Source organism: Felis catus, chromosome D2, assembly GCF_018350175.1.
Source record: "Felis catus isolate Fca126 chromosome D2, F.catus_Fca126_mat1.0, whole genome shotgun sequence".
NCBI classification, from domain to species: Eukaryota; Metazoa; Chordata; class Mammalia; order Carnivora; family Felidae; genus Felis; species Felis catus.
The window spans coordinates 57,380,766-57,408,144 of record NC_058378.1 but is presented as its reverse complement, the minus strand read 5'-3'; the positions used below and the strand labels follow the sequence as shown (position 1 = coordinate 57,408,144).

Sequence of the window (27,379 nt, the reverse complement as noted above, 5' to 3'; positions counted from 1 at the left end):
CAATGGAAATATCCTAAAAACCATTAGATATACAGTTTCTTCTTAAAAGATGGATCTTACCCTGAACCTTGAATCTCACTTTATTGGGATGTTTGGATCCACTTGAGTATGGGTCTTGTAGACCAGGATCTGGAGTCCAGACAACCTTAATGGACCCCATAAAAGCACAGACAACATATTCATATTCTACACTTAAAAAGTAAAATGTGAGGTTATTTGGGACAATTTCCTGAAAATCAGTTCTTAAATTTCTCCATAGATGTTCTGAGGGTCTAAAAAGCTGTGGTCTGCCCAGCAATTTAACTGCTGCTCAGGAGCAAAGGGAGACATGGAGGGACCAACCTAGTTGTCTGCAGCCAGCATTTCTTTTCTCAGGAAAGACCCTGAACTCAGAAGTGCCTCAAGCATAGAAAACCCTTCTCCAGCATTCAGAAAAAGTAAGCAGAGCTAGCCCCTTCTCCTCACACCAGTTGAGTTCTGGGCATATTTGTCCTGTAGACAGTGGATTGATAGACAGAACTGCTTCGGCCATGCTTTCCCACCAGTTACACATTGTAGCCATTTCAGCTGCAGCCATGCGTGCCAGATTGAATTAAATGCTTTTTAAAAAGTCTCCAAAGCAGGAAAACATCTTTCTCTGACTGGTATTTTTTTACATATTTGTTAATGAGTGTCTGCACAATAAAGATGTGGTCTGTAGCTTGTTTTCCAAAGAGAAATCCAATTTGGCTCTCATGGATATTGCTGCTACTCAGATATAGTTTAAGTCTTTAATTGAAGCAGCTGCAAAATAGCTTGTGGACAATGCACTGTTCCTGCACGGGCTTTCCTGGAGCTGTCTGGGTGGAGACCACCTTCACTTTTGTGTTCTGAATCCCCTGAGCTTGTCAGAGTGGCTGTCAAAAAAAAATGTCTCCTCTGGGGCTGGTTGACCCTGCCATTGGCCTGTGAAAGCTGTGATTAAGTCTGTGGCTGACTTCACAGACTTGATTCTTCTCTTTGTAGTCAGAAGGGTGCTAGCATTATGCCACTCTGCACAAAGAAACAAACCAACTTTTCTCCAAATGCCCTTCCAGAAATCTCTCCACTGGCTCAGGTTCTGTAGCCTGCCTAGAAGGCAGTGTATTCTTATAAAGTCTCTTCTATAAGCACTAAAATGCACTTAACTTCTTGACCTGTACAAGTATGTTGGGTACAGAAAAGTGTTGGTGGTAAAAGAGGGCAAGTTTGGGGAGAGAGAAGATCTGCCCCAGGCCACAGGGGCTTGCATCCCTCTGCCTACCAACACCCAAAGGATGAGGCAATTAAGGAGGGAGAAGTGGGACCTCAGAGTTAGCTCAAAAAGTTTATTTAGAGACCAGGGAAACTATGAGCTCTTCAAGGTGTGAAAGTGTGTCTTCATTGTTCCTGTTTGTCCAGTGTATCACAGGCGCTCAGTAAATATTGACTGATGGTGATGATGATGATATCTAAACAAAAGTCCTTCTATTACCTATTCATTCATTTCTAGTGAAGGCAGGACCTTGTCTCTGGCCTGACTCTTTAAAACTTTGGTGCACACAGGTAACGCACCCATAGCTTTAACATAAAAGTGCTGCTACTTTTAACCTTTGTCTTTTTTACCCACTTTTTCTTTCTATCTTGTTCCTGCATTTTCTCCCATATATACCTTATCCTCTACTTGTTCTCATTTGATCGGTTGCTTATTTGAGTTCTGTCTTATCCACCTTGGGCCTTGTTTTCCCCATCATTCATCCTTTCTAGAATATATTTGATATAATAGATATAATAGGTATTTACAGAAGATGATTATTAATAGTAACATCAGCCAGTATTTTTCACTGTCTACCACTCACCAGGCACTGGGCTGATCCAAAAGACCAAAATTCTTTTCGTGCATTAGTCTTATTAATCCTTACAACATCCTTATGAGGTAGGTGCAAGTATTATCCTATTTTATAGATGATGATCCTAAGGTTTGAAGGACAAGTAACTTGCCCAAGGTAGTAATCTCACCTAGGAAGTAGTAAAGTTGAACTAGAACCCCAATCTGACTTCAGTTACTGCCACCCACAGTATATCTTGCAAAATGAAGCCAGAGACGCATCCTGAGTGAAATAAAACTTCTGTACCCACAGCCCTCTCACCCTGTGGGGACACTCTTCCTGATAAAGCCCACCCACTCAAGCCCAGTCTTCCCTTACTGCCTCACAATTTGCTTCTGACCAGTCCAGGACAAAGCTATAAGTACATTCAAGAGCCTTCCCTGATTATCCCAGCATGACTTCACCACCTGCCCTCACTGTGCTCTGAGAAGAGCTGAGGGAATATTCTGGGGCACTAGACACTGAGACAGAAGCTTTCTCTTACTCCTATTTTCTGGGTCGTAATCCAAGACCAAGAGGAGAAAACATTTATGAGAAGAAACTGGTTCTGCCTGCCAGGACTGGGCCAGGCACTGCCCCAGGCTCATCTCCTCCTGAATTTTCACTGTGATCAAGCAAGGAAGGTTTTCATGGTTGAGGAACCTGCAGCTTAGAGCAGTTGAGCGACTTACAGTGAACACAGATAGATGAGTTTTACCTGGAGTTCCAGTCCAGGGTGCCTGACTCCAAAGCCTAGGCTTTTCTGCCTCTGATAAGAGCATACCCGAGGGTCCAGGAATCCAAAAGTGGTTCAGGGAGCCAGCTCTTTTGCAAAGGCAAAGATTGTAGCACAAGTTTCCATGCTTGGAAACATCATTTGACTGGGGTGAATGGAAGGAAAGTTCTTAAATGATCATTAACAAGATATTAGACATTCTTACATACCACCATCATAGATAAAGTGCAAGGTTAATGGGATGCCTCTTAATTCCACACCACATACATAAACAAGAAGCATGAATGTGTCCACAATATATTTATGAGATAGTCTATGAAATCTGGGGCTGCACCAGTGTTTTCCACTGGCCGTAGTCTAGGTCAGTGGTTTGCCAAATGAGGGAAGGTGATTTGAACCCTGAAAGGAGACTGGACAATATCTGGAGGCATTTTTGTTTGCCACAACTGGAGGAAGGGTGTGCTACTGGCATCTGGTAGTTGCAGGCTAGGGATGCTGCTGAATATCCTACACTATGTAGGACAGCCTGTCCCAAGAGAATTATCGGGCCCAGAATACCTGTAGTGCTCAGGCTGGAATCCTGCTCTGTTTTAGGGTCAGGGAAATGACCCTAAATGATTTCTCCAGATCCCAGGGATCCTAGATAAGGGATTATTCCTAGTATATTCCACTGCATCATGGATAAAAAGTTACTTCCTAGGACCAGGAATCTGTCTGAAAAGACTCACTGTTTTTTCCTTTACTCTCATATTCTGCCACACTCACCACACTTCCAGATGTGGGAGAGGGGTGTTCCCCCATACCAACCAATTATCTGACACCAGCTAGGTATCCTACAGCTCAATTTCATTCCGACACTGTCTACTTGGAATAGCATCAGGTCCCACCAAGGCTCCGTCACACAAGACTTCGCCATTTCAGATGCCAGTTTTAAATCCCAGGTTGTCCCTTGTACTTCTGACCAGCAGCCTGCTATAAGTCAAGGTTCCCGTGACTGTCTCCTCAGTTTGCTAAAACAGCTCACAGAACTCATGGAAACACTCTCTTAGGTTCACCGGTTTATTGTGTAATAAAGAATATGATAAAGGATAGAGATGAACAGCCAGGTGAAGAGATACATAGGGTGAGGTTCAGAAGAGTCCTGAGCATAGGAACTCTGTCCCTGTAGAGCTGGGGTACACCACCCTCCTGGCACATGGATGTGTTCACCAACCCAGAAACTCTCCAAACCCTGTACTTTGGTGATTTTTATGGAGACTACATCATATAGGTATGATAAAGTGTTAATTCAATTTCCAGCCCCTCTCCCCTCTCTAGAGAATAGGAAAGGGGATGTGGAAAGTGTCAAGTTTCTAATCAAGCTTTGTATTTCCAGTGACCAGCCCCCACCCAGGACCCCAGTAAAAGTAGCCTCATTAGAACAAAAGATGCTCCTATCACCCAAGAAATTACAAGGGATTTAGAAGCTCTGTGTCAGGAACTGGGGTCAAAGACCAAATATTAGCAGGAACCAAAGGTAGAGTCAAATATATATATATATATATATATATATATATATATATATATATATTTCAAATATATATATTACAAATATATATATATTTCAAATATATATATTTCAAATATATATATATTTCAAATATATATATTTCAAATATATATATTTCAAATATATATATGTATATATATTTCATAGAATCTCTCAGAAAATCAAGGAGAACCCAGTGAAATTTAACAAATCCTACTGAAAATCAGAGAGAGTTCTTAATCAGTTTTCTGTTTGCTGGATCCCAACCTAAATTGAGATTTTTGACAGCCTGCTCCTTTCCTCTTCATGCAGTGCTCAATTGATTATAAAATTTGTCCCAGCTTAGTTCTTCATATTCCAGACCTTTTCTCACCGTGAGGAGGTCTGGAAAATGCCCTTCACATCTGGGTTCAAGCTCTGCTCTGAGCTTCTAAGTGCAGCAAGAGGAGCGCAGGGCATCTTGGTGGGCACTTCAGGTGAGGAGGAGCGTGTTTACTTCTTGCCTTGCCCTGCACCTAATTTAGCCAGTGAAGTGTGGCTGCTGTTCACTAATTCTCATCGAAGCTTTCAGAGGAGGAGAAACGATGGGACTGATTTTTATCTCCATGCAGCAATGGCTCTGAATTTTTAAGGACGCTTCACCGTGAATTCACTAATCAGTAAGATAAGATGCTTTCCCCCTTTGGCTGCACACTGACAACTTACCCGTTTGATCAGGCTGGCACTTTTAATTATAATAACATTTTTAAATTATAGATTCAGAGAGCTGCAGTAGTGAGTTCTACCCACATAATTTTAGTATATTCATTCATTCATTCATTCATTCATTCATTCAACAAATATTTATGAAGCACTTACTAAACACCCAGACACCGTGCTAGTGCTGAAGCTACCGCTCCAACCCTTAGGTGCACTGCTGTATATCTCTAAGCCTCAGACCCTCACCTGTGAAAAGGAAAAATAATAGTGCTTCCTCAGAGGATTCATTGGCAAATTCAGTGAGATACTACATGTGAGACACATAGTAAGCACTCAAGAAATCATGGACCTTGTGGTGAAAAACATGAACCCTGATCTCACCGAAGGGTCCAGTGGACAATACATACAAGTCATTAGGCAATTAGCATACATTGGGAAAACTACTATAAAGAGGAACTGCAGCGTTCACAGGATCACATACAAGAGAAAACCTAACCTGGACTCGGGGCTTCAGAGAGGCTTCTAAGAGGAAATTTAGACAAAAACCCAAAGAATGTGAAAGGGTTAGCCAGGCAGGGCCTAAGAGGAAGGAGTACTCCAGTGAACAGTGCTTCTAAAGGCCCAGAGGTGTAGGAGAATGGACCTTTCAAGGAATTGGATGAAAGAAGATAGCATTACTCAGAGATAGGTTTTGTTTTCATTTAGGTGTATATCCTTCAAGTTTAACTCCACAGAGACAATTCCCCTCAAAAATGGGATTGCCCTATGTTAGTGTCTGCTCTTTTTTTTCAAGTTTTTATTTAAATTCCAGTTGGGGGGCGCCTGGGTGGCACAGTCGGTTAAGCGTCCGACTTCAGCCAGGTCACGATCTCGCGGTCCGTGAGTTGGAGCCCCACGTCAGGCTCTGGGCTGATGGCTCAGAGCCTGGAGCCTGTTTCCAATTCTGTGTCTCCCTCTCTCTCTGCCCCTCCCCCGTTCAAGCTCTGTCTCTCTCTGTCCCAAAAATAAATAAACGTTGAAAAAAAAATTAAAAAAATAATAAATAAATAAATAAATAAATTCCAGTTGGTTAACATACAGTATAATATTAGTTTCAGGTGTAGAGTTTAGTGATTCAACACTTACATACATCCAGATGGCCAACAGACACATGAAAAGATGTTCAACATCATTCATCATCAGGGGAATACCAATACCATCAAAACTACAGTGAGAGGGGTGCCTAGGTATCTCAGTCAGTTAAGCATCTGACCCTTGATTTTGGCTCAGGTCATGATCTCATGGTTTGTGGGACTGAGCCCTGCATTGGGCTCTGTGATGACAGCATAGATCCTGCTTGGGATTCTCTCTCTCCTGTCTCCTCTTCCCCCGCTTGCATGCTCTCTCTGTCTCTAAAACAAAAACAAAACAAACAAAAAAACTACAGTGAGATATATCACCACTCACACCAGTCAGAATGGCTCAAATTAACAACATAGGAAACAACAGGTGTTGACAAGGATGTGGAGAAAGGGGGACCTTCTTACACTGTTGATGGGAATACAAACTGGTGCATTCGCTCTGGAAAACAGTATGAAGGTTCCTCAGAAAGTTAAAAATAGAACTACCCATGATCCAGCAATTACACTACTGGGTATTTACCCAAAGGATAGAAAAATACCAGTTTGAAGGGATACATTCACCCTGATGTTTATAACAGTATTATCAACATTAGCCAAATTATGGAAAGAGCCCAAATGTCCATCAACTGATGAATGGATAAAGAAAATGTAGAGTGTACACACACGTGCACACGCACACATGCGCGCGTGCACACACACACACACACACACATGAATATTATTCAGCCATAAAAAAGAATGAAATTTTGCCTTTTGCAATGGCATGGATGGAGCTAGACAGTATTATGCTAAGTGAAATAAGTCAATCAGAGAAAGACAAATACCATATAATTTCACTCATATGTGGAATTTAAGAAACAAAACAAACATGGAGGAGGGAAGAGATGAAAAACCAAGAAACAGACTCTCAACCATAGAGAACAAACTGATGGTTACCAGAGGTAGGGGGATGGGTTGAAAAGGTGATGGGGATTAAGGAGGGTACTTGTGATGAACATGGGATGTTGTGTGGAAGTGTTGAGACTGCTCTTTTTCTATACACTATAATGAACATCTTTTGACATCATTAATTGTTCTTCTAAAATATAATTTTTAGGGACCGCAAAATATCCATAGTTCGATCTATTATAATTTTTTTTCAGTAATTTATTTATTGAACTTTTAATTGTTTTCAGCTTTTTTTCCCCATTAAACATAATGCTGTGATGATCATTGAACCAGTTAAGATTCTTTGGCCATAGGAAAAAGAGGGAAGGAAGAAATCTAGGGAACTTAAGCAGAGAAGAAATGGGGTAGATGAAAAGCTGAAGCACACAGCTTAGAAGGGATGGAATCCAGGACAACATGGAACCCAGGTGGCAGCACAAATGATACTCCATAGAATAAATGGCATGTTTGGCCATACCATTCAGTTGCCAGACTTCCCTGGAGACAAAGTCCAACTGGCGTAATAAGATCACTTAGTTTCCTCAAGGAGAAACAATTATGGCCGAATCATTTCCCAGTAGAAATCCAGATACTGTAATCAGAAGGGGGAGGAATTTAGGGCACAAAACCAACAATGGCTACTGCAACCATCTTACAGACAAATCTTTGCACATATTATGATTATTTCTTTGGGAAAAGTGGAATTGTTGGGTCAAAGGGTATGCAGCAATTTGAGACTCGGATGCACATTACTGTGTATTCTCAAGAAAGGTTATTTCTGGAAATTAATTTTTTTTTCATTCTGGCAAAATATAGAGAACATAAAATTTGCTAATTTAACCATTTTTAAGTATGTAGTTCATTGTCAATTCACAATATTGTGCCACCATCTCTGCTATTTCCACAAAATTTTCATCACTCTGAATAGAAATCTGTACCCATTAAGCATTAACTCCCCATTCTCACCTCCTCCACCAGCCTCTGGTAACCTCTATTCTACTTTCTGTATCTCTGAATTTATTTACTCAAGATATTCATGTAAGTGGGATCATACAATATTTGTCCTTTGTGTCTGGCTTGTTTCACTTAGCACAGTGTTCCCAAGGTACATCCACGTTGTGGCATGTGTCAGAACTTCATTCCTTTTTATGACTGAATAAGATTCCATTGTGTGGATATATCACATTTAATTCATCTGTGAATGGACGCTTGGGTTGTTTTCACCTTTTGGCTATTGTGAACAATGCTATAATGAACTTTCACTTACAAGTATCTATCCAAGTCCTTGATTTCAGTTCCTTGGGGGTGTATACCTAGGAATAAAATTGCTGTGTTGAGGTAATTCTATGTTTAACTTTTAAGCTTTTGAGGAACTGCCCAACTGCTTTCCACAGTGGCCGCACCATTTGGCAATTCATGTTTAATATTAAACACTAGGAAATGTTTCAATGACATGCTGAACTTTCATGATCTGACTATCAAAGTTGTTGAAATAAGAACAGTTTAAATGCATATTTTGCCAAAAATAACTCTCACTGAAAGCATATAATTTGGCTTCTTTTTACAGCAAACTTCTCAGTTCTTCCCCTGGCATTCTGAAGCCAGACAACATCACCTACTTATCTCAGTGAGCAGATTCAATACAGACCTTTATAATTCTTTGTGCAAGCTTATGATTGCTTGCACCTGAAGTATTCCTAGAATTCTGATTTCATACCCCAGTACTTCTGGTGCCCCTTGAGTGATGACCATCTGGGCTGCATTTCTGGTTTGAAGGTTTCCTGGGTCTTGATTCCACCCACTTCTCTGGTTTGGGCATCATACCCATTGTAATGGGCTAGAAGTTCCTCCCTGCTGCCACTGACTGCACCGCAGAGCCCCAGCTCAGCCAGTGCTTCCTCCCACCCTCGCTTAGGTCTAGGATTGATGGGGCTGAGTACAGACAAACTGTAATTTGTTTCAAAGTAGATTAAAGTCCGGCTGTAGATAAGACTGAGTAAGAGGAGCAAGGGGCAAGGAGCCAGAACCAGGGGAAGAGGGGTACTTCTAGGCCCTTCTAGTTCTACCTCTTCATTGAGCATTTTTATGTTCTAGGTGTTGTGTTAGGCTTGGGGACACAACTGTAAGAAAACACAGTCCCACCATCATGGAAGTCATAGTCTAGAAGAGAAGAGACATATGAATCAGAAAATCCCATCCATAAATTTGTAAATACAAACTGAATCAAGTGTCCTAAGAGAAACTATTTCTGTGGTTCTATGAGAACATATAACACAGAAATGTGGCTCAGCCTAGGCAGGGGATGGGGGTGGTCCAGGAAGTCTTCCCTGGGAAAGTGACCCTAAAGCTAACATCTGAGTTAAGAGTTAACAAAGTGTATTTGTGTGAGCTAGTGATCGCCCATGCTGGGGAGGGGTGTGTGGGATGGGGTTGGGAGGTAATTAGAGAAACCGGAAGGCCCTGTCTGAGGTGGGAGGTAGAAAAACATCAATGTCCTTGAGCACAAAGGGCCAGGTAGATAAACGCAGGGTGGTAAGGGGCCAATTCAAGTTAAAATCACAGTTTTAGCCACTGGTCTCTAGCCATTTGATAGTTGTGAGTAAGGTGGTAAAAAAAATTGATTGGAAGGGATTTCATTCCCTCTAGGGAGAGCATCAGGGAAAATTGTAGCTTTTAGTATTTCCAAAGATGCTTTAGTCACATGGAAACTTTCTGGATCTTCCCTGCAGCTCCCTCTCTGTGGAGGAAGTTGAAGCAGCAGGGTTCTTTCCCTTACATGTGAGCTCTGGCATGCCGCCATGTCTAATGCAAACATCCACGGTGATGTTCCACTTCATTTCTCCATGGCTCTCTAAGGTCAGATACCTAGATGAAGGTGGCTATTGGTATAGCATTTGTGCCCACTAGGACTTAACTAGGTTTTTGTGACTTTGGAAGTCAGACAAGAGGCTCCATGAAGGAAAAATATTTGTCATTTTTTGTCACACTTCAGGGCATATATACCTCCCACAAGAAGAAAATACTGAGATTAAACAAGTTTAGGCAGCTGCAGCGTGGCCTGTCAGTGCCCAGGAAATCCATGGCCTTTGAACCTTGCAAAGTTATCATTTCATTCCCATTCTGCCTTGGAAGTCCCCCACATCAGCTTCAGGAAGTGAACTTTAATTTGATCATTCATTCAATCAAACATTTATTGAGTACCAATATCTATGTTCACTGGCACTGGGGATGCAAAGGTAAGCCTTGATCTGAATGAGGTTCCTTCCAACCTTCTTTAATCTCCCAACACACGCACACGTGCATGCACACACATGCTCACACCCCCTCAAATACACACAGCCAACCCCTCCCCCCACAAACATACAAGTTATGTTTATGTTTTCTGGGCAACTTGCAATATAACTATGTACCTACTGGAATATAACTATTTTCATGAGGCTAGAAAAAAATCTTTCAAGGAATAAAGAGAAGAAAAAGCAACATGTATTAAATACTTCATTTACCAGGCACTATGACAGATGTTGCCAGATATATTATCTCATTAAACCCCTACAAGGAAACTGAGGTTTAGAGATAATAAATTACTGTCCAGGATTTGAATATGTATCTTTCAACTCTAAGCAAATTATTTCACCACTTTTGTTTCTCTGTGAAGCTTTCCCTGAATCTCCTGGTTGTAAATAATTATTTCCTCTTCTGAACTCCCAAAGTATTACAGTGGTTTCTGCTCATGTAAAGTTTACTTTAGTCAGCCTCATTTTACAAAGAATTGTTTATATGTATCTTGACCACTAAGTTCCTTGAGGATGGGAAGATGTCTTGTTCATCTTTGTATCACCCAGACTCAACAGAATACTTTGCATGCCACTAATATGTGCTCAGAAAATGCTTGTAGAAGTAAAGAATGTATTCTTAGCTCTCACTTGATTGGTCAGCACCTAGGGCCACAACCCAGCACCCCTTTCCCACCCCTAGTGTATCATCAAAGGTGTCATGGTCATGCAGTGTAAATAACCCAGTCTACAAGCCCAAGACCCAATCCAGACCTCCATAACCAGCTGCCCCTTACCTCCTTTTCAGGCTAGGGTGCATGCTTCCCAACTACAGTCCACTCTTAGGAAACCAGTCTCCTGGCTGAGGTCAATGCAAGTCCTGACTACAAGCTAGGGACTACCTGAGCAGAGAATTCTAGGGTCACAGGGACTCAGAATGTGGTTTAGAAAGAGGCATGGGCCCTTGGCTCTGTGGACTTCTTGCCCCATGGAGAAGGGTACTGCTGAAGGAGGACCAGACCTTGGCTTTCTAAAGCAAAGGTCCCCTTACCCAGCTTTAGGTTAGTGGAAATAGTAAATGTGAGAAATAGTGAGTAAAGTAAGTGAATAAAAACAGAACATTTCAAAAATGTGCATTGGGCTTGTATGCATTAAAAGTGGTAAAAAGAAACTTCAGAACTAAATTTTAGGGATGCATTAGGAAATATTTAACCAGTGCACATTTGTTAGGTATCACTATCGCTCTGTTTGATTTTCTTCCAGGTATATTCTTTGTGTATCCCTGGCAGAACTCAATGTCACTAAGCTTTTGCGGGCTGGGTTTGGGTTAGGAGGAGGTGGGTGAGGGTAGAAGGGATGCACTGCTCTTGTTGTCCTGCCATAGCCATCCCATCCTCTGGAATTAAGGATCTGAGCATTTAAAAAGCTCCAAATCCAGTTTCATGCTTATTCTCTGTATCCAATCAATCACCACACACAATCAATTTCATCTTTTAAATATTTCTCAAATCCCTCTTCTTCTTTCTAACTTCCTCACCTTAATCAAGTGATCATTTTTCTTCTAAACTAACCTCCTAAATGGTTTTCTACAATCCATTTTCTGCACAGCTGTGAGGGTCAACTTGCTAAATGGAAATTGAATAATGTCACTTTTTCTGTTAAAATTCTACAATGGTTTCCCATTTATTTTAAGACAAAATCTAGAATCCTGAGATCTACAAGAACTGGCTCTGCCGTCCTCATCTTGTAGTCAGTGCTGAGCTCCAAGCTGAATTGGTTTGCTTTCTGATTCTCAAACGTTCCAGACCCCTCCCCATCTCAGAGACTTTGCATAACCTCTTTCTCTTGACCAAAACACTTTCAAGCCCCTCCCCTCTTTCCCTCAAATCTTAAATGAAGTCTCTCACTCCATGAGAGACTTCTTTCCTCACCACCCCACCAGGGCATCACAAGTTCTATTATATTAGGCTCATAGATTCCTCCACTACCATTAGCACTATTGAAATTAATTAATTGCCTAACTCATTGGCTTAAGGACTTCTTCTTGCTAGATATAAGCTTCATAATAGCAAGAACTGTGTTTGTCTTATTCACTACTGTATATCTCCATGCCACTAACGCCTGGCATGGAGTCTTAAACATAGTGCACATTCCATAATTTTATTGTAGCACCTCCTGCAAGGAAAGGGTAAGTAGTCTTAGACCTCAGAGAACACACAGTTCAGTGATTAATCCAGTAAATTCTGCAAAATACTGTCAGTTTGTTTCTCTTTTCCCATTTGTTTTGGTTCAACTCACTCCATATACTGCATTGTCTGGCTTTCAGACAACAATTGACTTTTTGACAAATAGTAAAGAAAAAGAAAAGATTTAAAACCTCTGTCTTTTTAGTGTCACCTGTTATTAGTTTTCCCTCTCCAGCTAATAAATGGACACTATTTTTCTTCCACCTCTTCTTATGTCTGATACACTTAAAGAATGTCTGTCTGTGTCTCTCTTTGTCTCATGAAAATTGCGATGCACTCCTTGCTTTGGATGTTTTTTTTTATTATTGACATAAAAAATTATATTAGTCTTTCTTCTTGATGACTTATTGTCTGAAAAGTTATGTTTATATTCCACCTTTCTTTCATATAATGTCTTTTTGTTGTTATTGTTGTTGTTAGATATGTATGTGCATTCTTTATTTTTTCCTGTCTATGCATAAAGGTAATTTTTTCTGCCTTTTCATGTCATTTCCTTAAGAGATATTCAGGAATCATTTCATTTGGTTAGTTTTATTTGTGATTATGTAAACGGCACATATTCATAGTAAAATAAAAGAAAGAGGAGAAGGAGGGAGGGACTATTGAAGGGAGGCAGGTAGGAAATATAGTTTGATCCTGCTGAGAGCTGGCGTACGTGAGGGAGACATACACACAGAGACACAGGAAAGGTGGAGTTTTAAAAAGAGGTAGGATACACAGGGAAGTGAGAGAAGATCAAAGTGAGAGAGGAGTCTGAAAATGGCACGTGGAACTAAGTAAAGGGGAAATTTTCACATTCATCTTGGCTTTTAACCTGCCATCAACTGGCACCAACGCAAACCTTCATTACGCTGAGGGAAGAGGTGGTGGACTAGGAACACTATCACCATGAAGCCATCTCTCTATGGGCAAGACAATTCGAAGAGATGCCAGCCTATGGGTAGATTAACAAGGTCACCTTCAGAAGGGAGCTCTGGTAAGCAAATGCATCCATAATGTTCCTGTATTATCTCTTTAATATCTTACTTGGCACTTTTAAAAGATGATCAGTCCTACGTTACTTTTAAAGCAAAACAATATAATCAGTACCTTGATTCCACCACCCAGTCTCATGCTAAGACACTACTATCAGCCTCTGCATTCTCCCATTATGCCATTCCTCTGATTCCTCCTGCCCCACCCGACATGACCATTATCCTAAGTTTCATGTTTATCAATCTATTGCTTATACACCTATATACACAATGTTATTACAAATGTGTGTGCGCTTAAAATATATGTATGAGCTAAATGTAAAGAGGTTTAAAAAAAAAAAAAGCAGACATTTGCCTCCAGCATCTGAGAAACACACAGCTATTGCCTAGATCACATGCTTTACCCAAGCACACTATCCTTGAATTCTGGGGGCTGGGTGGGGTGGGATGGGAGGTGGGGAAATGAAGGCTTTTGTCTACCCATGTACAGTTTTGGAAATGGAAATGAAGAGATCATCGCAAATAGTTTTCATAGAATACCAAAAGCAGAGAAAAAAAGGGAGAAAAGGAATATAGAAGCCCTTTGAAAGTGCTTTCTCTAGAAATGGAAAATCAGTGAATTTGCCAACAGGGCAAGTTTGGGGCTTAACACCAGATTCTCCTTATTGCTATGCTTACTACAAAATGGTTAACAGAAAACTCCTAAAAATAAAATGTTTCCTGATTTCAGTCTCTGAACTGAAAACATTTCCATGTTTTCTTCTCCTTTCAAGATTTGTTTTCATTGTGGAAGATCTAAGACACTTTCTTAATAGAAAAAAAAATTACATGACTTGTGAACTTTGAAAGAAAGAACGAAACAAAAAAGAAACAAAGAAAGAAAAAAAATTACATAACTAGAAGGAGTTTATGTTTCGCTGCCTTTTGTATTTATGGATAAGAAGATTTAATATTATAAAAATGTAAACTCTTCTCATTTGAGCTGTAAATTCAATGAAATTCCAAAGTCCCAGCAGATTTTGTTTAGATATTTAACAATCTGATTCTGAAATGTCTGTGGCTGAGCAAAGGCCCAAGATTAGCAAAACGATTCCTGAAGAGTAAGATAGGAGGGGTTGCTCTACCAGACTTCAAGACATATATCCAACAATGGTAATTAAAACAGTGTGGCAGTGATACAGGACAGCAAAGAGGGATGGAATTGAAAGCCCCAAAACAAACCCATGAATATATGGAAGTTTGATATATAACACAGAGGACATTGCACATCATGAAAGAAAGAAGACACAATTTAATAAATGATGCTGATATAACTGACTACCCGCATGGAAAAATATGAAATTAGATACCTACCTAACACACCATACCCATAGATCAATTCCAGATTGATTAAATATTTAATGATTAAGAAAAAAACCTTCAAAAGTTATAAAAGAAAATATAAAATATCTATGAACCAGACATGAGGAAGGACTTCTTAAACAACACACAAAAAGAACTAGATTTTTGTGCAAAAACTAAGTCAGAAAATAACAGGTGTTGGCAAGGATATGGGTCAAGGGGAACTCCTACAGACACTGCTGGATGAAGTGTTAAGTTGGAATAATTGAAGTCATTTTGTAAAGCAGTTTGGCAATTAACCTGTAAAGTTGAATATTTGTGTACTTGTGTATGACACAGCAATTCCATTCTTAGGTCTGTACTCTAGAACAATGCTTCTCTCACTTTAATAAATGTCAGAATCACCTGCAGAGCCCCACAGTTTGGGGGCCCCACCCCTGGAGACTCTGATCCAATAGGTGTGGGATAGAGCCTGTGAATGTGTATTTCTGAGAAGCACCTGGGTGCTGGGGCTGCTGCTGGTTTCCAATCACGATTGGAGCAATACTGCTCCAGATTTCTTCTCTTATGTCTTGGGAAACAGGAATAAGAATATTCAAAGCCAGGATGTTCATAACAGCAAAAATCTGGACACAACCCAAATATCCATCAGCAGAAGAATGGATAAATAAACTGTAGTAGGTTCACACAGTAAGGTATCATACAATATTGAAAATGAACAAATATTGAAAATGAACATATAACAACCTGGATAAATCTTAGAAGCATAATGTTAAGTGAAAAAGTATGTCACACAAAATTATATACAGCATGATACCACTTTTATAAAGCTAATAAATTAAATAATATATTGCTTTGGAGCAATTATATGGATAAAATTAAAATATGAAGCAAGAGAATGAAAAACACAAAAATGGAAAAGGGAAGAATCACATAACTAGATGCCATCATGTGGGTATTATGGTAGTTTTTCAGGTGGGTGGTGGGTTCTCATATGCTTCCGAACTCTCATGTAAGTTTTATGTACATGAAAAATTGTTGGAAACGATTTGATGAATTGATGGAAAACATATACATAGCACACATCAAATGGGAAAAATTTTTTAAATGAGTGCCAATCAGGTAAGCTAAATGAGACAAGATTACAAGGAAAGTAAAATTGTAATAACGATTAAAATACTCACTGCACTTAGCAGATGACAGAAATGATCCTGGGGAAAATGTAGAAGACAAACCTGAGATGTCCTCTTGCAGAGTGAAAGCAAAAATGAAAAACAGTGAGAAAGGAGATGACAGAAGTGCAGGACTGAGGATGGAAGGCTAACAGATTCCTAAACCAAAGATTGGAACAAACAGAGAGAAAAAGAATTCAAAGCTATACTTAAAGAAAATTCTTACAGGTTAAAAAAAAGGCCTTAGTCTTCCTGAACAAAAGTACTCCCCAAATATCAGCAAATTAATGCGGAAATCCATATTGACATATTCCTGGTAAAAGTTCAGTTATCAAGAATAAAACATGACTTCTATAAGCATCCTGGCAGAATATAAAAGAAAGAAAATAAACTGGCTAGATAAACATAGAATAAAATTCACACTAGCCTCAAATTTCTCTGTAACAACGAATGCTACAAAAAATGATTTCAAAGTTTATTTGGAAAAATAAGTGGATATGACTAACTTAAAAAAGTTTGACTGAAGAAAGAAAAATTATGAATGAAATGAACTTGAAACTCTAGATACTGAAATGTAAACTATAATAATGAAAATGATGTAAAATGGATAATATATTACAAGTTAGAATGCATATATTATATATATATTTTTACATATATATAAAAGTTGGTATGTGAGAAAGATGGGTTTAGGAATAGGTTATCAACTTTATGATGCTACAACTAGTTGTAGACTAATTTAGAAAATAATTAGTACCATACAGCAAAATATTTTTCAATGAATTAAGAGGTTAAATTTTTAAATAATTATAAAAAGAACTAGAAGAAATATCAGTGAAGATTGATCTGATCCTTGTGTGAGGAAGGGCTTTCTAAAAATACAAGAAGTGAAAGAAATCAAAAGATTGATATATTTTCCTATAATTTTTTTTTTAAATTGGCCATGTCAAAAAAAAATCATAAAAAGTGATAAAAAGTAAACTACAAATTTGGGTGGAATATTCGTTCCATATACATTCCAAAGATTCTTACTAATAATGTTAAAAGATATATTATAAATCAATGTGAAAAAAGTGGATATCCCATTGGAAATTGGGTGACTATCACTTCATGAAGTTTACTTCAAATCAAAAATACAGAAATTATAGTCAAATAGGAGCAGATTGAACCGTGATTTTTTTCATTTATATGATTGACAATGATAAAATACTTGGCATTTTAAATATTAAGATGCCATAATTAACAGCCATTCTGAGGACACTTAGTATGAATTAAGGTAGATGGTTGGACAAGGCTTAGAGCTCACTACTCAGGGCAGATTTAGAGCTATTCTGGTGGCAAAGGGGCTTTGAGACTTTATCCTTATTTATGCACTTCAACAGACATTTTTAGGCAGCTGACATTATAGATGACCACACTAGAGGGGGAAAAAACGAGAAGATCATTAAAAGGTTTCTGCCTGGAAAGATGAAGGCTGAGAAAATACGCGTGATGTCTTTAAGGCCTTGAGTAGCGTGAATGCACTGAATGGCATGATTATGGAATTCCAGAACTGGGAGGGGGAGAGAGGGGCGAGGAAGCCCCTAAACAAATTAGGAACCCCTTTTTTACATGATGAGTTATGAACACTGAAGTCATTGCCCCATAATTGGATATAAGAGCAAATACGAAACAAGTACAAAATACAAAATATATCTTGTATCAAGAGTAAAAACAAAATATGATAATAGCAAATGCCATAGAAATTAAGGCAGCAGTGAATAGGCATTTGTAAGTTCAAATATATGTGTGGGCCACAGATTGAGTATTTATTAATCAGTTACAAATGGATGCTGGAATGGTTAAAAGCATCACATTCTTTTATCTTAGAATTATTCTTTTTATTTTAGAACTATTGAGAATGACCAAGGATTAGCACCATGGTTTGCAAACATTCTTCTGTTGGTGTTTCTGACGCTGGAATCCAGAACCCTGGTCTTTTGCCTGGAGGACCTTCATCTCCCCTCACCACACTAATCGCCTTTAGTGACAATATTTGGAGGATGACATTTTGGATTCTCATATTGATGACAATTCTAAAGATTGGAAATCTTCTATTCTACAGTTAAATACAGGTCATAGACCATTATGAAAGTAAAGTCATAGGAAAAGAAGGTTAAAAATGGAAGGCCATACCAGGTTATTATTTCATATGTGAAAAACTTTGATTCATTTGTTTTGTAGGCTGGTCTGAGTCCACCCCACTTACCCCATTTGGTCATTTGAAAAGGCCACTTGAGACAATGCCCATTTCATTATCAACCCAAGGTGAGCACTACATTGGGTTGACATGCTTACAGGATTAGGGTCTCATTAGTTGTGGTTCACTGTACCCCTGGTAAGAAGTGGTTTCTGGTATTGGTATGTTTACTCAGGACACTCAACTTGTATCTTTCTCTGACTCTCCATCTCTCTGTTCTTCTCAGGACTACTGGCTCTCTCTCCTTTACAAGCGCCTGATTGGCCCCAAAGTCTTGGCTGTGCATGTGGCTGGGCTCCAACGGAAGCCACGGCCAGGCCGAGTGATCCGGGACAAACTAAGGATTTATGCTCACTGCACAAACCACCACAAGTAAGTCTTCAGGAAGATGTCACAGAAAGCCACTCACAAGGGGCTTCAGGCTTTGGGCCCCTCTTAAAATTCCATAACATTTGGGGACCCCTGTAAGACTTACTGTAAACTGCTTCTGGAATCGTTACTCCCGCTTTTTGCGGGTTTCATATGATCTCTGATAAAAAGCTTTTTTCCAAGTAAAACCATTTTCTCACTCTCAGAGGATTTATGCACAAAAAGTTCATAAAAATACATGCCATTTGTTCATTTACTTCTTCATCCAACAAATTTTTATTGAGCATTTTCTCTGTGTCAGTTGATGTCATGCCCATGAGGCGTTTTTTGTGTACCTATGCCTGAACCAAGGCTAGAGATATAAAATTTCTTCCCTCTGATCCACCGGCAGAGCTTGAGGAAATAAGTCTACATTTCTAAGGTGCACACTTGAGAGCTATACCACTAGGAAACTAGCCCTAGACCAGTGTGTCCCAAGCTGGAAGTGCCCAAAGGTAGTCATGCCATCTTTAGAACCATTTTCAGAATTTCAGAAATCTTTCCAGCTACTTTAAATGTTAAGAGGTTAGGGCGCCTGGGTGGCGCAGTCGGTTAAGCGTCCGACTTCAGCCAGGTCACGATCTCACGGTCCGTGAGTTCGAGCCCCGCGTCAGGCTCTGGGCTGGTGGCTCGGAGCCTGGAGCCTGTTTCCGATTCTGTGTCTCCCTCTCTCTCTGCCCCTCCCCTGTTCATGCTCTGTCTCTCTCTGTCCCAAAAATAAATAAACGTTGAAAAAAAAATTTAAAAAAAAAAAATGTTAAGAGGTTAATAAAATCTAGTCTTCCTTTTTTTACAGGGCTAGACTCAGAACAATCAGTGTGGTAATCCTTCTCTTTTTGATCTGAAGCACTGGTTGTCACTACAGTTGTCTGTAAACAAACAAAAAAATAATTATCATTAGATAAATAAATTTTTGCAGCTAAAATATTTTAAAACATGAAGATCATAAGGTAAAAATTGAAAAGTGAGCCTAAGGCCAAACCCATCTGACCAAATATGGCTTTCTTACATCACTTCCTATGTAAGGAGCAGAGTAGGCAGCTTGGAAAAAGAGAACTCTTTCTCTTAATGCAGAGAAACCCTGGGGGTGGGGGAGAGGGAGGAAGAAGCAAGCACCTCCAGCCAGACCTTCATTCCAGGGGGCCTATCAGGCGCTGATCATGGGCAGTGGATAGCACAAAGAGCTCCAGTGGTCAGATTACAATAGACGCTCCTTCCCCTTCCTTGATGAGAGAAGAGCCAAGCCAATTAATTTATCATGATAAGGTTTTTCAAAGAATCACTCTGAACATAGCAGGGCCAGGGGCCAGTTGTCTTGTCTATAGATACAAGTGCCTATTGTGGATGAGAGGAGGCTGGTTTGGGCAGAGGCCAGAGGCTTTCAACGTCCCTTTTGCTCAACAGGAAGCTCAATCCAATACCTGACAGAGAGTGACTACTTTATGGCTTTGGCTGGAGTTATCTGATCACCACACAAGGAAACATTGTATTCCGTGTCTCCACCCTGGCCCTGAGGAAATCACTCAAAAGGCGGACCCCAGTTTCAAGAGAGAAAAATTACCCTTGGCACCTTTTGTCTCTGTTGCGAAGAGCATCAATTGTGCCCTGTTTACAATGGGTCTGAGGAACCAGGGGGAAAATGTCAGTAGTCATGGGCTTAGCAGAATTTAGGTGTCCTCACAGAGGGCTCCTCACGTAGTCCCATCTCAGTGCTCAATTCTTTGACATTCTTGTGGGAAGTTATCACGAATATTCCAAATATACCGTGAACTCAGGGCCAGTGTCTCATTCATTGTTCTATTTATTCTTAGTGTCTAATATGGTGACTGGCATGAAGAAAATCTCAGTGAATGTTTGATGAATGAATGAATGAATGAATGCAGACATAGCGCATCAAGACATCACTGAGGATTTCCAGTTCTAGCCTCTCTTCCCCTTTGATATCAGCACAGCATCCTGAAGGAGGTGGTGTGGTAGAGTGGTTAATTATTCTACCATTCACTAGCATGAGACCTCAAATAAGTTACTAAAATCATATGGATCTAATACTCTCCCTACATCACCAGTGCACCTCTACTTTCTATGGGAACTCACTTCGAACCTCGCTGGGGAAACAGTGCTGCTATGCTGCTGTCAGTATCATCCCTCTTCTCCATTAAAAAAGAAAGACAAGACTTGACTAATCTATTGCACATATGGCCTTAACAATAATAATAGGGGTGAAGACCTTTATGTTCCTATTAGAAAAGTAAGCCCACAATGGACGCACTGAGCTCACTGAAGTTGCAGGTCTCTTCCATGTCTGTGAATGTTCAATGCCCCAGACAGGTAAGCACAGGGATAGGACAAGTGTCTCTGCTCCTTCTCCCTGGGAAGCCATGTGCCCTGTATGTGCCCTCTCATCTTCCACAATAGTCATGAGGAAACACTACTGATTCACTTAGTTTATTCATAGCCAATGAGGTCAAGGTCACAGAGTGGGCATGTTGGCTTCCCACTATTCAATCTTGACCAGTACTCTGAAAATATATATCCTTGGCCAAAACAGGGATTGGGTGAGAAAGTATAAACTTATCAGCAGAACGACCCAAAGAGAGTGTCTATTCAAACAACTCCTACACTCCAGTGTATATTGAACACTTGCCACATGCCAGGCATCTTGCCAGATATTTGTACTATACACAACTAACAACACTAATAATACAAACAATTTTACATTTGGGAAGAACCCTTAGAGATCTTTTGGTCTGGTGTCCTATACAACAGAAATTCCTTTTACAGCCTCCTTGATGGACAGTTATGCAACCTCTAATTGAATACCTCCTTGCCCTTCCTGGCAGACTTTTGCATTGTGGTTTGGTTTTGACCTAGGAGAGTGTTGTGTTTTAGGCTGGATTTAGGATAAAAAGTTAGGTATGCATACCAACACGAGCAGGTGCTTTCCTGCCTTCTTTCCTAGAATTAACAGATGAGGAGCCTGGCAGCGTGGCAGTTCTCGCCTTACGTCTTCTTGTTCAGAGAACAAATAAGTTTTGACTGGGAAACCTTGTTTTTATAAACCATTCTGCTGAAACAATGTATGTTTCTGGGGAGGAGTTGAGGTCCTTAGCCAAGTTCAGAACCAATTGGAACCTGGTGGATATTGAAGCAAAATTGAGCCTTTTGGGGTTCAAGTTTGTTTATTATTGGCAAAACACGACTTCCTGTTTTTTAGAAGAATTTTTTTAAAGACTCATAAAAAAGGTTCCTGAGGCTTCTTGGACATCAAATAGCTCTTACAAAACAATATTTTGATGAGTTAAGTGTAAATGAATCAGAAACATGTGGATTAAATTTCCCTTAAAATACACAGGGGCTTTGAAATTAGGGGAAAAAATGTTTGGCAAAACATGGCCTGACTTTTACCGAACCCAAAAACTTTGAGTTAGAATTGGAGACAATGGACCAACCCAGTTTTCAAACACATGGACTTTCACTGGAAGTGGACCATGGATTCCAAAGCACCGTCTTCTCTTCCCTTTCCTCTGTCTCTCAGCTTCACTGGAGGCATTTCTAGAACGGTGACTGTTTTTTATCTGGACGTCAAGATGCACCTCTCCATATGATGTCCCCTACCTCTTATATCCAGGATACTCCACTTTGAGCCTCCCTTCCCTGACTCACTTCCTCCTACCCCCATGGCATCACAGAGAAGATGTCAGGCAGCAAAAGAACAGCCAAAAAGATGCACTCCAGATGCATGGATTGTCTGCTGGTGAAAAAGTCTCACCACAGTGAGACTTGGAGTAAGATAGATGTTCCACCAGAAAGAAAGGGACATTTGCTAAGAGAACCAAAAGCCACCTGGACTTGACATCAGAAGACGATCAACTGCCTGTCAGCCATGCTTTCTGTCAGACCCCATCTTCTTAGGGAACAGATACTCCTCCAAGCTTACTTTTCTGTGGGCAGAGAATACATATTCTTCAGGAATCTGTATTCTTGACACAGGACTCTCAGGTTGGTGCTGCAGTCTCCACCCAAGAATGTGGCTTCACAGCCAGAAGACCTCTGCCTAATGCCTTTGCCCATCAACCAGGCAGAAAAAGGGACAGTTGAGGTAGTCTTCAATGCCAGTTCCTACCTGAGGAGGCTCTGTGCATTCTGTGAGAGCCTCTGCACATTGGTCTGTGAGCTGGCTTTCAGTACAGGTTTGTCTCCCCCGGGGGAACTATGGAAATGGAAATCAGACCATTGCCAAGCAGCTTGAAAAGACAGCTTTCCCTGCAGCTATGCTGTGATTTCAGGTCTCCCTCCCACCCACCACTTCCCCACATCCCACCCTTCTCCTCTGCAGTCTCCCAGGGCTCATTCTGCCCCAGCTCTGCAGAGGAGAAACTTGTAAATGCAAGCACACAGCTTTCCCCCCTCCACTGCTAGCCTTTGAGAAAGTTATCTGCTGGTAGTTAGCAAAAGAGCTTACCACAGCCTGGCAAAACTGGCACCCATCCATGCCTACTTTTGCTCACACTCTGAAGCCCAGAGTGCCTGTAATTAATGGTGTTTGCCTCAGTTTCCTCAGCTAAGCTAAACCTAAAGCCCACCCACCAATGGAATATAGTTGGCGTTCTTTTAACGATGGTAACGCTGACACAGGCTAGCAGCATCTCTCTTCTGAGCTCTAGTGACACAAGTTTGCTCAGTAAATGGGCATTCTCTTCTGACCTACTCAGTTGGCTCTAAAAGTTACTTCACATGATTCAGAATATTGAGAAGAAGGACCAGAGGAGGAGGAGCCAGAAAGAAGTCATTTAACAATCTATCAGAATATCAGTGCAGGCATCCAGAAAGCCTTGAACACAATAATGTGCCCTCCTACAGACACAAGAAGAACCATCTGACACACAGTCAGTGGAATATACTTTGGGAATTATTCTCATAAATAAACTTAATGGATTACTCTAAGCATGTGGTTTCCAAACCCAACTCATCTGCCAAATATCCTAAATATATATGTATATATCCTAGCCCCCATCACAAATGGATGGAATCAACATCTCCAGGATGAGCCCTGGTAACTGTATTATTAAAAAACAAAACAAAACAAAAGCAACCCAAGTTATCATGTTGACCTGCCCTTAGTCACTCAACTCTTCATTAGCACCTTTAGAAGCAGAGGTGAGTGACCCAGAGGCTAAGGGATGCTGTTTCTGCAAGGAATGATATTTTCCTCTGGGCAAAGTTGACTTAGAGTTTCTCTGAAATCCTCCTTTGAAGGCAGGACTGGGTCATTTCTTCTGTTTCCTCTCATTAACCCATCCAGATGGGGCCCTAGGGGACCCCTTAGAAACAAAGTCTTTTTTCCTACAAGAAAGAAGGAAATCATTATAGTTTTGTTGATACATGCTGGAAGGCTCTTGCATGTAGGCATACAGTTCTTCCAGGCTTCTGAACATCCTGTGCTGGTTTAAAAGGATTCCAAAATGTGAGTAGTTTTATAATCTTGGTCTAGGTAAAACAGCAAAAGCAGAAATCAAAAAGATCGATAAATTTGACTACCTAACAGTTTTTAACTTTTTTTTTTTTTTTTTTTTTTTTTGAGAGCTAGCACATACAAGTGCGGGAGGGTCAGAGGGAGAGAGAGAGAGATGATCCTAAACAGGCTCCGTGCTCAGTGCGGACCCTGACGCAGGGCTCCATCCCACGACCCTGGGATCATGACCTGAGCTGAAATCAAGAATAGGATACTTAACTGACTGAGCCACCCATGTGCCCCAAGTTTTTAACTTGTATACATCAAAATAAAATATAAACAAACTGAATTGGCCAAAGAAACCTAGGGAAAATTTTGCAACATACATGCAGACAAAGGATCACCATCTTTAGTAAATAGTTTTTATAAATCAATAGAAAATGGGCAAAGGACATGAATAGTCAGTTCACACGAGAGATGAAATGGCAAGCAGGCAAATGAAAATAATACTGCACCTCTGCACGAATGTTTTAAAAATACAAATTAATACAACATTGAAATCCCACTATCACCTCTCAGGTTGAGAAATGTGTTTTATTTTATTTTATTTTATTTTATTTTATTTTATTTTATTTTATTTTATTTTATTTTATTTTATTTTATTTTATTTTTAATGTTCATTCACTTTGGGGGGTAGGGAGAGCAGAGAGAGAGAGGGAGACAGAATCCAAAGCAGACTCCAGGCTCTGAGCTGTCAGCAGAGCCCAATGTAGGGCTCAAACTCACAAACTGTGAGATCATGACCTGAGCCGAAGTCGGACACTTAACCGACTGAGCCACCCAGGCACCCGAGAAAGGTATTTTAAAATGTTAATATCCATTATTCTTAAGGGTATGAGGAAATGGGTGCACTTATAGATAGCTGCACAGAGCAAATTGGTATAAGCTTTCTAGAGAATTAACATCAATATTAGCAAAATGTGTGTATCAATCAGGATGAGTGAGGTGATGCTGTGATAATGGAGGACCCACAAATCTCCAGGGCTTTCCATAAGGAAGTGTATGTCTCATTCATGCTACTTGTCAGCCATGGCTCAGCTGTAGCTCTGCTCCACATCCTCCTCATTCCAGGATGCAGGTCAATAGAGTCACCTCTGTCATGAACATCGATGGTCTTGTGACACAGCAAAAACACATGGCAAAACACAGGCTGCCTCTTAAAGCTTATGCCCAAAGATTTTAACGGCACATTTTATTGGCCAAAGCCAATTGTGTAATCTCTAGGGTTCAACAGAGCAGGGACAAAAAATCTTCCCACAGGGAGGGGCATCACTGGAAATGAAGCAGAGATTTGGTTAAGAACCATGCAATGTGCATTCCCCTTGACCCAACATGTCCAACTTCCAGGATTGTATCCAAAATAATGGTGATATGCAAAAGTTTATATAATGGAATCTGTAATTTGAAATGGCAAAAATTTGAAAACAATGTAAGTCCCCAAATGTAGGGGGTTAACTAAACAAATTATGTAACATTACTATGATTGAAGAATTTAGCATTCTTCTATAAGTATAGAAGGAAATACAATAACATAATAACATGGGAATATGTTTAAGATGTTCACAAAGTGAAGAAACAATATGGTCCCAATTAAATGAAAACTGAGAAATGTATATGTATGTGTGAAAGTACTCTGTAAATATTTGAATTAATATTGAATTAATAAAACAAAAAATACTGGAAGGATGTTTACCAAAATTTTATCATATCTCAAGATATTTGGATTATAGGATAATTTTATGTTTCTTCTTTGTATGTCTTTGTATTTTTCCCTTTTTTTCTGCAATCGGCATGTTTTACTTTCATATTCAGAAAAAAGATATTTTGTTTTCTAAAATCATTTTAATACATTTAAACAAAAACAAAAAGAGTTTGGTGGGAAGCAGGTATCTTCTTTGCAGGAAGCCACAATAACAAGGGCTTCCTGTCTTTGAACGTGTAGGTGACCAAGAACTATAAAATAAGTGCCCTTTCCTGAGGCAGTCCTGTTTGGTGCAGTCTATAAATTATTTAGCAGTAACTAACTGACAACTTTATTTCCATCTTTCCCTTCTCTCTCTCTCTCTCCCTCTCTCCCTCTCTCCCTCTCTCTCTCTCTCCTTCTCAGCCACAACTATGTCCGAGGGTCCATTACACTTTTTATCATCAACCTGCACCGATCAAGAAAGAAAATCAAACTGGCCGGGACCCTCAGGGACAAGCTCGTGCACCAGTATCTACTGCAGCCCTATGGACAGGAGGGCCTGAAGTCCAAGTACGTGCAAACCTGGAAATAGCCTCAGAACAAGTGCAGCAGGAGCTGGGAGGGGAAGGAGCTAGAACTGCCCCTTTGGTGTTGCTAATTCATTTGGGGGCTCAGTGGAATGGAGTCAGGGGACTGCTGACTCAAACCCCTCCCTGTCTCTAGGCTTAGATTCCTCAACCGTGGAGTCAAATGGTAGACACAATATTTCTCAACAAGGGCATTTTTGGTATCTGGGCAAGACAATTCATTATGAAGGATAATCTCATTTCAAGCTACTTATTAGCATCCTTGGTCCCTGCCCACTAAATGCCAATAGCATCCCCTAGTCATGTGACAACCAAAAACTCTGGTAGTTGAAAACCATGCCCCTTTCATCTGTAACATTCTGTAATGCTATAACTCCTTATTTGTCAGCATCTACAAACCTCATGGCATTAGAAGGAGGAGCACTGGACAAAGGGTTGAAAGTTCAGAGTTCAAGAGTCTGTTCTGCCCCTAAATGTATAACTTTAGATCCATCACCTCTTGGATCTCAGTTTCCTTATTTGAATGTTTGAAGAGAAATTATATTTTGAGGGCTCTGTGGTCCTTCAAACTCTATAAATATATGATTCTGTGATACTCCCTACCTCCCTCCATCTCTGCCAGAGACTATTGACAACACCGACCTCTGCCAAGAGAAAACAGCTCTAGGCCACAGTGAGAAGAGCCTGGTCACAGGCAAGGCCACTTCAGCTCCCCGAGTAAGGCCTCCCAGGCAGGGTATGGGATGCTGTACAGACTGGGAGCATTCCTATTGCATTTTTAATGTTTACCAAGTTTAACAAAGCTGTAAACTTGGAGCAGGTGGCTTGCACTCCCACAGCTGCCCACAACTATTTGCGCTATAATTGTTCGCTGTTTCACTGCAACCTTGGTGGCTTGCATTTGGCTTCCAACTGTATGTGCAATGGGAACAAAACACAATCTGGGAAGTCACTTATTGAGTCTCTTCAGGCCACCCTAGATCTGTATTTTCAGTCTTGGTTCACATACTGGCTCTTTTCTTTGGCTACATGTACATTGCATCTACTTTTCTTTCCTCTCAATCCTAC

The 27,379-nt window shown here is 40.2% G+C and overlaps 1 protein-coding gene across 6 annotated transcripts in view; it reads left to right on the top strand.

Annotated features, from left to right (window-relative positions):
- The window catches only part of HPSE2 (heparanase 2 (inactive)), a 711,059-nt gene that overhangs the window by 664,518 nt on the left and 19,162 nt on the right, over positions 1-27,379 (top strand). For 5 of the 6 annotated variants that reach the window (XM_045040537.1, XM_023240819.2, XM_045040539.1 and 2 more), the window contains 2 exons: positions 18,347-18,492; positions 26,148-26,294. In XM_045040537.1, the coding sequence (XP_044896472.1) occupies positions 18,347-18,492; positions 26,148-26,294 (293 nt within the window). The remainder of the gene's footprint in view (positions 1-18,346; positions 18,493-26,147; positions 26,295-27,379) is intronic. The other variant, XM_019813681.3, reaches the window with a different exon arrangement.